Source organism: Myotis brandtii, unplaced genomic scaffold (genome assembly GCF_000412655.1).
Source record: "Myotis brandtii unplaced genomic scaffold, ASM41265v1 scaffold1204, whole genome shotgun sequence".
NCBI lineage: Eukaryota > Metazoa > Chordata > Mammalia > Chiroptera > Vespertilionidae > Myotis > Myotis brandtii.
Window position 1 is genome coordinate 428,321 of NW_005354186.1, and position 14,246 is coordinate 442,566.

Sequence of the window (14,246 nt, forward strand, 5' to 3'; positions counted from 1 at the left end):
CCAAGGTCTCCTGACCACTCCGCCCTGTCAGAGTCCCCAGGACTGCGCCCCACCCCGTCCAGGGTGGCCCTCAGCATCTCACCAGGAGCTGCTTCACTGGGAACTCCTTCAGGTTTCCGTCTCGGGGGGAGTCCAACACCACGGGGAAGCCTTTGTGGGGGGCCTCGATGTAGCCAAACTCGATTTCATCCTGCGGGGACACCACGGGGAGCCATCAGATGAGTCAGAGCACCACCAGTGGGTACCAGCCAGTACCCCCAACCCTCTTCCTGACCGCAAGTGATGGCTCTGGTTCTGTTCCTATGCATCCTTCCACGGACGGGCTCTGGGCATCCCAAGCATGTGTGTGTTCATATCAACCCCGTTTTATAAAACACCACTGGCAACATCCTGTATACATCCTCCTGCAAGGAACACCTTAACTTGGAGCTCATTCTGTATTTACAGTTGGCTTTTTCCTCGCTGCTGTAAAGTCCTCCATGGGAAGGCTGTCCTATCATTTGTGTGCCTCCCCGTCCCCCGTGGAGGGACATTTGGGGTGTTTTACAGGCTTTTGCTGCCTAGGCTGCAGTGAACTGCCTTATACATGTAAGTCTCTGAGCACGTGTGCATGTGTGAGCTGATGGCAGAATTCCCACGCGGTGGGGTGCCAAGATGTTGACGTTAAGCCAACTCTTCTTGCCCGAGCCCTGGGCCACGCCCTCCCCAGCCCGGCTCCTCACCTGGATCCAGCGGTCGCCTCGGTTTATGTACTGGAAGCAGACCTTCAGCTCGCAGTTGGTTTTCTCGACCAGGTTCTTCACCTCTTTCAGGAACAGGTAATTGTCCTTCATGCTGAGACATTTAGGGACAGGGGAAGGCCAGGAGAAAGGGTGAGGAGGGACGAGGGCCGGGCCACTGAGGTGGCAAGAGCAGCTGGCACCTAGAGGCTGTGCCAGGCAGGCTGTGCCAGGCAGGTGAGGCCACATCTGTGTTCAGTCACCTTTGCACAGGCCGCTGGACTCAAGGGCCAAGCAAACACCCACACGGGGTGTTTGCCAAGGTCATGAACAAATAAAACGAGGAGGGGGACTCTCACCCCCACCTGTCCCAAAGCCTTGTCTCTGACTCCCCCGGATTCCGAGGCAGAGTTCTGCTTAGCACGGAGGCAGGGGATGGGCCCGGACCTCAGGTCCTGGTGTGGCCAGCACCCACCTGCAGGCACTTCATTCCCCTACTTCTCATCTCGCTGCGGCTGTCTAGCACATAGTAGGTTCTCAATAAAAACACTGCTGAATGAATGAGATGAATATCCCTCGCATAGGAGGTTCCCAACTTCACAGTATGGCTCACAAGTAAGAAAAGAAACGGTAACTGTTATTTTTAGAGCGAGAACTCTGTGCCAGGACCTTGGATGGATACTTTGCTCCGTCTCATTTAATCCTCAGAGATTCTGTGACGTTAGCATTTCCGAGAAATGGAGGCTCAGAGAGACCAAGTGAGTTTTGCAGGGTCACATATCTGAACCCAGGTCTCTCTGCCCCGAAGCCCCGGCGATAACCACTCTGCCACACTGCCCGTCTGCACCAGGGCCACTGCTTACCAGCACACATACACGGACACGGGAGGCAGGATGTTGGGGGTCATGATCCACGGAGCAATCCGGAACACCACGGTGTCCGTGAAGATGGGTGTCAGCGGGATCTCCTGGGTGTGGGAGAGAAGGGGAGGGGTGCTGTCACTCCTGCCTTCCCCAGTGGGGGACGCTGATAACAATAGTACATTTACTGAGCACTTACTGTGTGCCAGGCCCCGTGGTGGTTTTACACGCACCGACTCATTTCTGCCTCACCCCAGTGGGGAGATACAGATGGGGAAACTGAGTCACAGACCTCGGAGTCACAGACCTCTTAGGTAGCTGCCCAAGGGCACGTGGTTAGTAAGTGGTAGAGGCTGGCTTTAAACCCAGGTTGTCTGACAGCTGAGCGCACACTCCTGACCACGTTCTGATCTTGCCCCACCAACGTTCTCTTCCAGGAGCCGGCCCACAGGGTCCCGCCCAGGCTGCCCTTTGAGTCTCTGCGGTGCCCGCTGGAGGGGCCAGTCTGAGACCCTGGCGGCCAGGCCCCCTCCCCACCCGTGCTGTGAGCTGTGCCTTTTCTGCCTCCCCTTTTCCCGCGGACCTGAGGGTGCTCGTGAATGAGTTCTTACACGTTCCAATGCTCAGAGCCATCCCAGGAAGTAGGAGCTTTTGTTGGAAACCAAGGCCCAGGGAGTCCGTTCACCTGCCAGGGGTCTCATGGGCCTGAACCTGGGCAGTCTGACTCCAGAGCCTGTTCTGGTCAATGTAAGCTGGGCCCAGCCTCACCGGAACGTGAATGGTGGGGGCATCTAGGTCTCCAAGCCTGGACTCCCCCTTGGTGCCTTGAGGGGAGTGGAGCATAGTGAGGGAGAGCGGAGGGAGAGGGGGGGCAGGGGATCCTGGGTTTGGCCCTCTGGAAGGAGCCCCGCCTGGCGCCCAGGGCCAGCCCTGCGTGGGGGAGGCCTGGAGCCCTCACCTCGCTCATATACTCCAGCAGGCTGACGTGGATGGAGACCAGGCCTGGGAAGCCCTCGTCGGGGAACCGTAGGCCTTCCACGAAGAACAGCAGCTCCGCCGAGCCGCCCGTGTACTTGACCACGTGGTAGAGCTTCTGCCGGCCCAGGATGTGGATGTAACGCTGGCCGAAGAACGGGTCTGGAGGGAGAAGGACCAATGTCGGACCCCCGCCCCACCGGAAAGAGGTCAGCGGGCGGGGTCACTGATGGGGGACAAGAGGGCAGAGGAACTTGTCCTCCAGATGAAGAGAGAAAAAGCACAAGCAGAAAAGCCACCAACGGGGCTGTGGCCTGGTCACTGTCCCAGCGCTGCCGTGTGCCAGCCACGTGGCCCTGAACCAGACAACCCCTCTGGCTTCTGGCTTCCTTGTCTGTAAAGGAGCAAACACTGATCATGGTTCGATTCCCTGTCAGGCCATAGGCCTGGGTTGCGGGCTCCATCCCCGTGTGGGGTGTGCAGGAAGCAGCCGATCAATGATTCTCTCTCATCACTGATGTTTCTATCTCTCTCTCCCTCTCCTTTCTTCTCTGAAATCAATAAAAATATATTTAAAAAAATAAAAATAAAAGGAGCCGGCTTTCCCAGGAATGGTGCTCATGGATGACAGCAGAGGACGGCTGAGCAGCCAGTGACGCGGAGAAAGCGATCCTTCTCCCTGTTTTACCGACGAGGAGACCGAGCCCCAGGAAGGAGACATGGCTGGTTCGAGGTCGCATAGCCAGTAAGTGGCTGAGCTGGGACTCAAAGTCACGTCCAATTCCGAACCCCAAGCTCCCTTCCCCGTTACAGAATAAAACACCGTGTGCCCATTTGCACCCAAATTCCCCTCCAGGTAACCTTGGAGGGGAACTTTCTGCATGAAGACCCTTGCGTGGGCCCCTGGCTGTACATCTGCGTGGCTGGGAGGACAGGCAGGTGTGTCCAGCGCTCCTGCCGCTCTGAACCCTCCCAGAGTTCGAAGCGCTGCTCCTCTGCTGGGAACAGCCGTCTCCCTCCTCTCAGGCCTTGATTTGTGTCACTTTTTTAAAAAAATCTGTGTCACTTCTGAGAATTGTGCCCGGGTCCCTCAGAGACCAAGCCAGGGGCTCTGTCTGGAGCCTCTGCAGCCCCGTCCTTCCCCATCCCAGCCTTTCCGAATGGCGATGACCTCAGTGTTCACTGTTGGCCCCGAGAGGCTGTCACTTTGTGGGGGCAGAGACGGGTCCAGCCGGTCTGGCACGCGGTTTAATAAATGTCCACTGAACCGATGGCTCCCATACCGCTCCCCGTAGGAGGATTTTTAGGCCAATTCAGAGCGCATGTATTGACTCGTTACTCTGTGGCCAGCATGGGCAAGGGCTTGGGGGCAAGAGGCCCAGCGTCTCTGTTGAAGAGCAGCGCTCAGCTGATGGTAAGACAGAGCAGAGGTGGGAAGCGCCACAACAGAGCTGTGGGGGAGCGGTCCCATGGGGTTACTGGGGCGGGGAGGGCAGGGGAAGGAGGCAGGATGGGAAGAAGCATTTGAGCAGAGGGGGGCAGCTTTGAGATGTCCTTTGGGGGTGGCAGAGGTGGGGTGCAGTGAGGAGAGGGGTACTTGCATTGGCGAAGCCATGGGCGTAGGACCCTATGCGGTTCCAGAAGGAGTTTCTTTATGCCCCGCAGAGCTGGAAGGGCAGAATCAGACTCAGCTTAGCGCCATGGTCAACAACAACGGTAATGGTTAGTGACCAGTCGCCCAAGGGTTAGAACATGTAACCAGAACAGTCCTGGCACAAATAGGGTGGTTGATTAGAACTTGCAAAATGAAGGAAAGAACCACTGCAGTCCAGGCTTCGAATAGCTCCTCACATAGGACAGTGTGTTCCACTGGACCCTGGTCACAGAGGGCAGGGCGGACATAGGTTTACAGTTGTTCATGTGGAAAATAATACAATAATTCATAAATAATAACACAAAAATAAACTTGGTGTTTCGAGTATTCACACAACTTTAAACCTACTTTCCCCCCAGCCTGTATACCTCACTGAGGGCGGTCACCTGAGTGGTTATGGCTTCCACAGTCAGAGAGACCTGGGTTCAAATACCACGCTGGCTTTATAAGCTGTGAAACCTCAGGGAATTCACTTACCCTCCCCTCCCCTCAGTTCACTCATCTGTTAAATGGAAGAAGACAATACCTGTGCCATAGGGTCATTGCAAGATAAAATGACACCGCATCAGTACCTTCGGTAAACTTAGTAACCATGGGTAACCATGGGTAACACAGCTGGGACCTGTTGCTATCGCTACTATGAGAACCGCGAGTGAGCCAGCACACCCCTTACTGCAAAACTCATGACCTTTTCGCCTGGCTGGTGTAGCTCAGTGGTTGAGCGTCGACCTATGAATCAGGAGGACATGGTTCCATTCCCGGTCAGGTCACATGCCTGGGTTGCGGGCTTGATCCCCGGTGGGGAGGCGTGCAGGAGGCAGCCGGTCAACGATTCTCTCTCATCACTGATGTTTCTATCTCTTTCTCCCCCTCTCCCTTCCTCTCTGAAAAAAAAAATCATGACCTTTTCATCAAATGGCTCATGAACAACAGAAGGCAAAGAAATAATATCTCCCATCACCTCCCCTTGAACGGGCCCAGGAAATGAGGCATATAGACTCAGGCACTGAATGTTCCAAGGAACTCATCACAGCCCCACGCAGAAGGTGAAGTCCTCCTCATTCAGCAAGGACAGCGTGTACCCTGTTTCCCAATCTGCATACCTAAAAACATCCCCCCCCCGGGCACTCAGGCTCTTCCATACCCACACACCCAGGCTGCACTTGAACCGGCAGATGCTCACGGGGGAGAGATCTCAGGCCTAGAAGGTGACTGTCTTTGTAGAAAACTCCAAAGCTGTGGTGGGGGAGGGGCTCCACCAGGGCTTGTGGAGGGCAGAGGCCTGGCCAGGGGAGCTGGGTCAGGTGGAGGGACATGATCTTGCCCATCTGTGGGCAGTTTTCTCCCTCTCCTGGCCGGCGATCTCCATGTGTCTCTCTTTCTGGCGGACTGGGCCAGCACTAGGCAGATCAGTTCCTCGGTGGGAACAATCCAGCCACTGTCCCGAGGAGCCTCCTTCCCTTGTCCCCCGTCCCCAGCTGGGTGCAGGCCCGCCTGGGCATGGCTGGCTCTCCCTGCAGGAACCAACAATGCCCCTTTATGGAGCGGCCACATGCCTGGAGCCGGGTCGGCCGGCCACCCTGACCTCTCCTTAGCCCCAGGCATTGGTATGATTTGGCACAACCCTTCTGGTCACTTTGGCGATATTCCACCTCCCAAGGAGACTCCTCAATGTGACAGTGTGAGCCACTGTCCTGCTGTGCCTGGGACTGAGGGGATTCCTGGGGTGAGGATTTTCAGTGCTAAACCTAGGAAGGTCCTGGGCAAACGGACGCCCTAGTCTCTGTATCCTTGATAGAAAGAGGTCAGGCCCAACTCTGAGACCCTGGGGCCGAAGCTGAGGCTGGATCTTCCTAACAGCATTCTAATGATTATTAACACTCATCATCATAATTCCAACAAAAGCCACAAGTGCCATCTAGAGAGACCGCTCCATGGACCAGCTACTGTGCGAGTGCCTGACACTCACTCCTCTTGAATCCCCAGCACCAGTGGCTCAGCCAGGTCTCTTGTTGTCCCCAAATCATATCACAGATGAGGCACACGAGGTCTGGATTTGTTAGACTTGCTTAGATCTAGGATGTGAATCTCCTGGGCTCCAGAGCCCCCTCTTGGGGTCCCTAGCCTCCAGTCCAGCCCCCTGCCTGATGGGGAACTCAAGAAGTTAAATATTTTTCGTTTTAGTTATAGAGTTACTAGGCTTGGTAACTGGTGTGTGTAGAAAGCTATTGCTCCGGGGCCTGGAGTGTATGACTGAACCTGCCCTGATTTCAGGAGACCCGCAAGCAATCCAACCTTCGTGCCCCAGGAGGGTTGCAAGTGGCGACCAAGACGGTATCGGAGCCATGTGCTCCAGGGAGAGAATGTCCCTGCCCAGAATGCGGATGAAGATCACCATCTAGCCCGGCTGATGTGGCTCAGAGGTTGAGTGCCAACCTATGAACTAGGAGGTCATGGTTCAATTTCTCGTCAGGGCACATGCCCAGGTTGCAGGCCCGATCCCCAGTAGGGGGCGTGTAGGAGGCAGCTGATCAATGATTATCTCTCATCATTGATGTTTCTCTCTCTCTCCCTCTCCCTTCCTCTCTGAAATCAATAATATCTATCTATCTATCTATCTATTATCTATCTACTATCTATCTATCTATCTATCTATCTATCTATCTATCTATCATCTATCTATAAAAGAATCACCATCTGATTAACCTTTTCCCCCTGAATTCCAAACTCTACCTACACTTTTTTCCTCCTTATAAAAAGGGTGGCCTTGAGATGAGATGTAAGATGATTTTTTTAGGGTACATAACCCACCATCTTCTCAGATCACTGGCCGTCTGAATACAGCTCTCATAAAGATCCAACCCTTCTCTCTACTTAGTGGTTCTGGTAGTGACAGGTCGTGGTTGACACATGACATTCCTGTAACACAACACCCTCTCACCCACAGGTGTACCTGGATCTTGACGCCACCCCAAAACGTTTGCACAGAAGAAAAGGGAGAAAAGGAAACTATGCCACAGAACGGCCATTTTCCATCCTGTTCTTTCGCGTGACCCCGAGCAGTCATCCAGGACGGAACATTTTGTGGGAAACGAACTATTCTGGGATCATCGCTGTCTGTCTCTGTAACCCCGCTCCCCGCTCCCCCTCCCCACGCAGGACGCCAGCCCAGATGACACAGACTGGGCACCGGCGTCCAAAGCATCCAAAGCGCTTGCCTAGTGATTCCTCTCCGTCTTGTCTGCTCAGGACCCATCTCGGGTGGCGAGGGCGGGGAGGGATGTGATTCAGGGCCAGACCTCAATCCACTCCCAACAGTAAAAAGAGCCCTTTGGGTAACATCCAGGCGTCACAATTCAATGCCATGGTCAAGATGCCCAGGTGAAGGTCCTGCCTGTACCCCTCCAGCCCCTGCCCACAGTCCCATCCCCCGGGGCAACCCTGGCCTGTGGCAACCCTGGCCTGGCCGGGATAAACATCAATATCTCTGGCCCCCTGGGGCTGCAGAGCCGGCCTGACTCTGGGGACATTCCACCCTGTATGAGGTCATTGCTCAAGCCCAGGGTGGATGACTGGCTTCAGGTGGCCGCTGTCCATTGCTGTCCCGGCCAAATCACTCCCTGAGGTAAGGTCCAGAGAACCCCGTGCCCAACTCCTCCAGGTGACTGCCCTGGCTGCAGTGGGCTTGTCCAGCGGTGGGCCCCAGAGCTGGGCCAGAGATCCCGGGTCTCCAGGCAGCTGGGCACGCAGGGGAAGCCCCACCCTGCACCCATGGCAAACTGCAAAGCTCACTATTTTGCTTACAGAGCGTTTTAACACATAAATCAGATCTTGACAGTCCCTTGCTTAAAACCCTCTAATGGCTTTCCACTGCCCTCAGAGGAAACGCTGAGCCTTCTCTGCATGCCCTGGCTCCTGCCCAGTTTGCTGACCTTGATTCCAACACATCTCCTTGCTCTGGTCTTCCTTCTGCTCCTCCAGGCTGGTTCCCCGCTCTGCGCCTTGTCCGTACTGTTCCCTGTGCTTGGAACACTCTCCCCTCAGCTCATAAAGGGCTGGTTCCTTCTCACTGTTGGTTTGGGTCTCAGCTCAGTCACCTGCTCAGGCTAGTGGTACCTTACCTCTACCCCGTGCACTCTCTATCACGTGGTCTGTGTCATTTCCTCTAATCACGCTAGTTCCTGTGTCTCCCTCACTGGACCGTCACCTCCCCAGGGCGGGCAGTGTGTGATTGCAGAGTTCAATGTCTCCCTCACTGTGACCTCCCCAGGGCGGGCAGTGTGTGATTGCAGAGTTCACTGTGGGGACCCAGTGCTGGGAACAGCACCTGCACTGAGGGTGCTCAACCCGCACTTATAGAAAGAATGGGTCAGAGCAGGGGGCTCTGTGGCGGAAGCACGTGCCCTACACAGTGGGGCCCAGGGTGCCTGTCACAGACAAGAGGAGCAAGGGGTCAGCCCCCTCAGGGTGCCCACAGCAGCACCAGGGGCTCTTTAAAAGTCAGAGGCATGCCCGGCGGGCGTGCCTCAGTGGTTGAGCGTCGATCTAGGAACCAGGAGGTCATAGTTCGATTCCTGGTCAGGGCACGTGCCCCGCTTGTGGGCTCGATCCCCAGTGTGGGGTGTGCAGGAGGCAGCCGGTCAACGATTCTCTTTCATCACTGATGTTTCCATTCTCTCTCCTGCTCCCTACCTCTCTGAAAGCAATAAAAAAATCCTATATAATAAAAGGGTAATGTGCAAATCGACCAAACAGCGGAACAACCGGATGCTATGACCCACACTGACCACCAGGGGGCAGATGCTCAATGCAGGAGCTGCCCCCTGGTGGTCAGTGCGTTCCCACAGGGGGAGCACCGCTCAGCCAGAAGCTGGGCTCATGGTTGGTGAGCTGAGAGCAGCAGCGGTGGCGGAAGCTCCCACCTCAGCGGCAGCGCTAAAGATGTCCAACTGCCGGCTTAGGCCTGCTTCCCTGAGGGCTCCCCTGAGGGCTCCGGGACTGCGGACTGCGAGAGGGCGCAGGCAGGGCTGAGAGACCCCTCTTCTTCCCCCAGTGCATGAATGCACGAATCTCGTGCCCGGGACTCTAGTATATATATATATGAAAGTTGGGAGGCAGTGCTCAGCTCCAGGAAGTCCGAGATGGGCAAAACACACCCGGGGGGGTGGGTACCAGCTTCAGGTATCATGAAGGTGACATGACCCCAGAAAAGGACCTCCAAAGGCCTTCCTCCCGTGGTTCATGGGGAAGAAGGGCCTCTGGTTCTACCTAAACCTGCGGCACGACCACCTCCTTTGAAGAGGGGAGATCTGGCCCAGAGGGCCTCCTGACTTCCCGGGACAACCATGACCATTACTAGTAATACAACTTAGTAATCGTTTCTGCTCCTAAGAGGCCCAGCTGCTTACTAAGAGGCCAGGGGCTCTCTGCAGCACCTGCCCCTGTGGGGGCCGCCACTGCGTAGGGGAGGCCTGGGAGCCTTTGAGGGAAGAGCTCGGTGAGCGCTGAATGGCTCAGGACCTCGAGGGCTGGGCCGGGGCTACTCACTCTCCACGTAGAACACGCCCACTCTGTCCGAGTCCGCCATGGAAATGTAGAGGACGATCTCGTATCCCGCGGGGAGGCGGTCGGGCCCTTTGGTCCGCAGGATCATCTGCGACATGTCCTTGAGGTCTGATGGGTGGACACACGAGGAGGTTAGAATGAAGACACTTGCGGCTGCAATGCTGGCTTACAAAGGGCTGTCGTTACTTTTATAATCAGGACGGAGAAAACCCCACACGTGTGTATTATGGAAACTATAGAAAAGCATAAAAACCGGCTGTCGTCTCTAATTCCACAGACGACCAATAACCTTTGGGGAATTTCCTTCCAGTCTTTTTTCTATGTATGTGTATCTTCTTTATAAAACATGGTTCCAATTGGACTATATTAATACTTTTGTCTTCTGTTTTTAGCGAGAGTGGATGTTTGAGTCCTCCACCCCCAGGTCACTCCTGCCGCACCCTCCGCCCAGCCCAGGACGTAGCAGGAGAGCTTCCATTGCTCCTCCCTGCCCCCAACCCCACGTGTGGGTCCTGCCGGTACCGTTCTTGCTGTAGACTTTGTTGTCCTTGCAGTCCTCCTTGGACAACCAGGGTACCTCCCGGTCACAGTTCACCAGCAGGATGGCTCCCTGGCCCTCGGGGCCCCAGGTCCAGGACGCCTGCAGTGGCAGGGAGAGAGGTCAGTTCCCTGCTCTGTACCTTCTGGCAGATAGTCCCAGCCCAGACCTCACAGGACTCCGGAGAGACGGCCCAGGAGGAGAATAAAGAGCAGCCACCCCCCCATTGGGGCAGCTGCGACCTGGCAAACTTGAATCCCACGTCTGATGCCCAGAGACGTCTGTGTAAGCACCGACGGAAAGTTCAGGAGGTGGACAGATGGTGGCAGAGAGAGACAGAGACTGGAAGGCTCTGAGGCACGTCGGGTGTGCCTGTGCCCGGAGAGGGGTGGGGCAGGGAGACGGAGGGCGGCCAGAGAAAGGGGCAGGCAGACCCTCTGCGACAGGCTCTGAAGTGCCCAGGGGGCTCAGGGGAAGACGCCTGGATGGACAGACGCCCCGTGCTTCCAGACTCTCTCTGAGTGCCCCAATGGGCCCTGCAAGGCGATCCACTTTCTACCCAGCAGCCAGATGGTTTAGAAGGAACTCCACCCCGATCCGGCTGCTTTCCTGCTTCCACCCGGGTCAGGGATCCCTGTTGACTCAGGATAAAGTCACTGTGGCCTGCAAGGCCCGGAGCGACCTGCCACCTCTCCATCTGTGCCCCTCACCTTCCTTCTCGCCCACTCTGCTCCCCCACACTGGCTGCCGTTCTGCTCCCCAAAGACGCCAAGCTCTCAGCCTTCACTGCACTGGTCCCTCTGCCTGGAACGCTGTCCCGTCTCCCTTCACCTCGCCAACGCCACTCCTCCTCCCAGTCACAGCAAAATGGTCCCACTTCCTCAGAAAGCCTTTACGGTTCTCCATCCAGAGCAGCCTCCCTGGGTTTACACTTAAGACACTGTACCTGCCCTTCTGGGGGTGGATTTAGGACAGTTGTGATGAAACAGCCACCACGCCATCCTTTATTTAATGTGGGTCTCCCTCACCCCCCCTCCACTGGCCTGTGGGCTCCCTGAGGGCAGGAGCTATGTCCCCAGGGCCTGACCCAGCCCTGGAATGTAAAATATGCTCAACAAATATTTATGAAATGATAAATGAAATATGAAACGTCACTGGCCCTCATGGAGAAAGCCTGGTAAGTTCAGGCCCACAGGGACTGCGTGCCTTCACCAAGGCTGCCACCCTCGGGCCAGGCTGGAGGCCTCAGAGGCCTCCGGGGAGTCTAGTGTCACCTCTTGGCCACCGACACAGAGACTGCGTGAGTGAGGCTGCCTCGGCTGCCTTGGGAAGGCAGAGCCCCACTGAGGAGCCTGGGAGAAGGGTTCCCCAATAGGCTTGAGGCCCCCCCCCCCCCCCCCCAGCAACAAGCAGGGAACCTGGGGCCAGCAGCTCGTCCCCAGTGTCCTCACTGGGGTATTCAGTTAACTTTTTAAAGTATCCACCTATGTATAATTTCAACCAGGCTTTAGATTGTTGTGGAAAATAATGAGAGGATGTAACAGAGAAAAACCAATGGAGCTTAAAAAACTGGGTTGAGGCAAAAGTACGGAACGGAATGAGGTCGAGAACACAGTGCCATTTGCACAAGTTAAAAATACATGCACACCAACCAGATGACAGGTTTTGCCAGAATCATAAGAACAGAAAGGGACACAGTAAAGCCATTAGAATGGTCCTTTGTGGGAGAGCAGAATAGGAAGAAAAGCGAAGGAATGATGGATGAATGAATAAATAAGTAAACAGGAGAGGGGTTGTGCACGCAGCATTAAACTTGAACTGAGGGTATTAATGCAGCCTTCTGCTCCTGGCGGTCTCTCCCGCTCAGATTGAAAAAAAAAAAAAAAAGCAAAATAATAAGAGCAATTACTTTGGTGGCACTTCCTCTGTGGCAGGACATTGAATTTTTCCAACAACTCTCTGAACTGGGCTCCCCATCCTGTGGGTGGGAAACTGAGACGTGGGAGGCTGTTCCCACAGGAGTGCGGCTGCTCAGTGGGTCTGTCGCAGTGTGTTTGTGGGGTGTTCGGTGTGTCTCTCAGGGTCTGTGGTGTGTTGGGGAGCCTGTCTCAGGCCCCAGTCTCCTCCTCGGAGACTGAGAGCTGCCTGTGCTTCCTGGGAGGACAGGCTGCTTTAGGACCCAGCCTGGGGCTCTGCCCCGGAAGCCCCCAGTGAGTCTGCCCTGGCAGCGAGGTACCTTTTTTGGGTTGTTCTTCTCGACCACGCCGTCCCGGTCTGCGTCCACATCCAGGGAGAGCTCTAGGGACAGACACACGGGTGAGTAGTTGAGCTGCCAGGCAGGGTGGGGCAGGGACAGTGGGATGAGGGTGTAGCTCACCATTTGCTTGGTCCTTGGAAGGAGAGGGCCTTGCTGTGGCCATCTCATCCAACCCCCTGCCTCACACCCGCTGCCTGCTTACGGCTCCGAGAGGTGCGGTCAGTGAGGTCTGGATCTCCCACCAGTCAGCTCTGGGTGGTGGGTGGGGTGAGCCTTACTGCACAGACCTGGGAGCCTCGGTTCGGAGAGGCCAGATCCAGCCCAGGGTCACACAGTGTCACTAGCGGACCTGGGGCACCCACTGCGGCTGGTCTGATTTGAAGTTCTTATTTTGAAAACTGTCATAGGATTCTCGCCCTGCCTTTCCCAGCCTGGCCAGGGCATGTGTGCACAGGTGTGTCTGAGCGTGTGTATCTCTCCCAGAATTCTCAGTGGCCCAGATCCCACTTCCACGAACTGAGGGCTTTAGTTTGGGAGGGAAACTGGGTCTCTGACCCTCTCAATCTGAGGGTGCTCGAGAGGCCAGGCTGTCAGACAGAGGATCCTGGGAGGGTCCCTGTTTCTCCTTTCTCTTGGGGACCTTTGTGGGGACAGGCTTCATGGAACCTGTGTGGGGCAGTGACATGAACCCAAGATGCAGCATCAGACAGTGCTGGGTTCGAACTCCAGTTCTCTGCTTATAAGCTGTGTGACTTTGGCCAGATTAAACAGCCTCTCTGGTCCCCAGTTTCTTTACCTGCAAAATGGGGCCCTTTCCAGCCAGAGGAGTTGCACTAATTGCAATAGTAGGCACCACGGACATTTTGAGTCGGACACTTCTGTGTGGAGGGTTGTTCTGTGCACGGGGGATGTTCAGCAGTCTCCCTGGCCTCTGAGCCCTGGGTGTCAGTGACAGCCCCCAGCGTGACAACCAGAATGTCTTCAGCTATTGCTGAATGTCCCTGCGAGGCAAAATGCATCAGAGACTAGCAGGGCGGGGCAGGGGAATTGTTGGGAAGGTGATGGGAGCATCACACAGAACGAGATGAGCCGGATCCAGGCCCGGGAACTGCCCAGAGGGCTCAGCCTCACGCTGGGCATGACTTGGACTGCGATGGGAGTTGGGTGGAATAAATGGATTCCTGGTGAGTCCCCTTGGCAGGCATGCCCTCTCCCTGGCCTGGGTGGGGCGAAGGGTCCTGGCTCAGGAAGGGCACTGATGTCAGCCCTCCTCGGGTGGCTCACCCCGAGTCTGGGGATTATGTTCACGTCTTCCCTTTGCTCACAGTTCGAGTCCCTCCCACCCTCGTACGGGGCTTTTCTGGGGCGAGAAGGAGGCCTCGGGAGAGGCGGCTTTAACGGCACCTGGTCCTTGGGAAAGGGGCACTCCAGCGCCCCCAGTCGGCAGCCCTCCTGTCCCTTAGATACTGTAAGGCAGTTATATTCCCTCCTGGCACCATTCCCTCAGCAGGTCACTGGTGAGCATCTGGATCCCGAACCCTAGGGGTGGGCCACTGGGGCACAGGGCCTGCTCTCAAGGAGTCCCCGTCCTATGGGATGCACAGTATTGTTCCCATTTTACAGGTGAGCAAACCCAGACTCAGAGGCGTCCCCTGCCAGAAATCTGGGAGGCTGGGGC

At 56.0% G+C, this 14,246-nt stretch overlaps 1 protein-coding gene across 1 annotated transcript in view; it reads right to left on the reverse strand.

Annotated features, from left to right (window-relative positions):
- Nucleotides 1-14,246, reverse strand: part of PADI2 (peptidyl arginine deiminase, type II) — a gene marked incomplete at its 5' end in the record, with an annotated part of 45,789 nt that overhangs the window by 12,580 nt on the left and 18,963 nt on the right. The window contains 7 exons of the mRNA XM_005858735.2: nucleotides 83-190; nucleotides 723-834; nucleotides 1,583-1,686; nucleotides 2,538-2,716; nucleotides 9,756-9,881; nucleotides 10,296-10,413; nucleotides 12,548-12,609. Coding sequence (XP_005858797.1) covers nucleotides 83-190; nucleotides 723-834; nucleotides 1,583-1,686; nucleotides 2,538-2,716; nucleotides 9,756-9,881; nucleotides 10,296-10,413; nucleotides 12,548-12,609 — 809 coding nt within the window. The remainder of the gene's footprint in view (nucleotides 1-82; nucleotides 191-722; nucleotides 835-1,582; nucleotides 1,687-2,537; nucleotides 2,717-9,755; nucleotides 9,882-10,295; nucleotides 10,414-12,547; nucleotides 12,610-14,246) is intronic.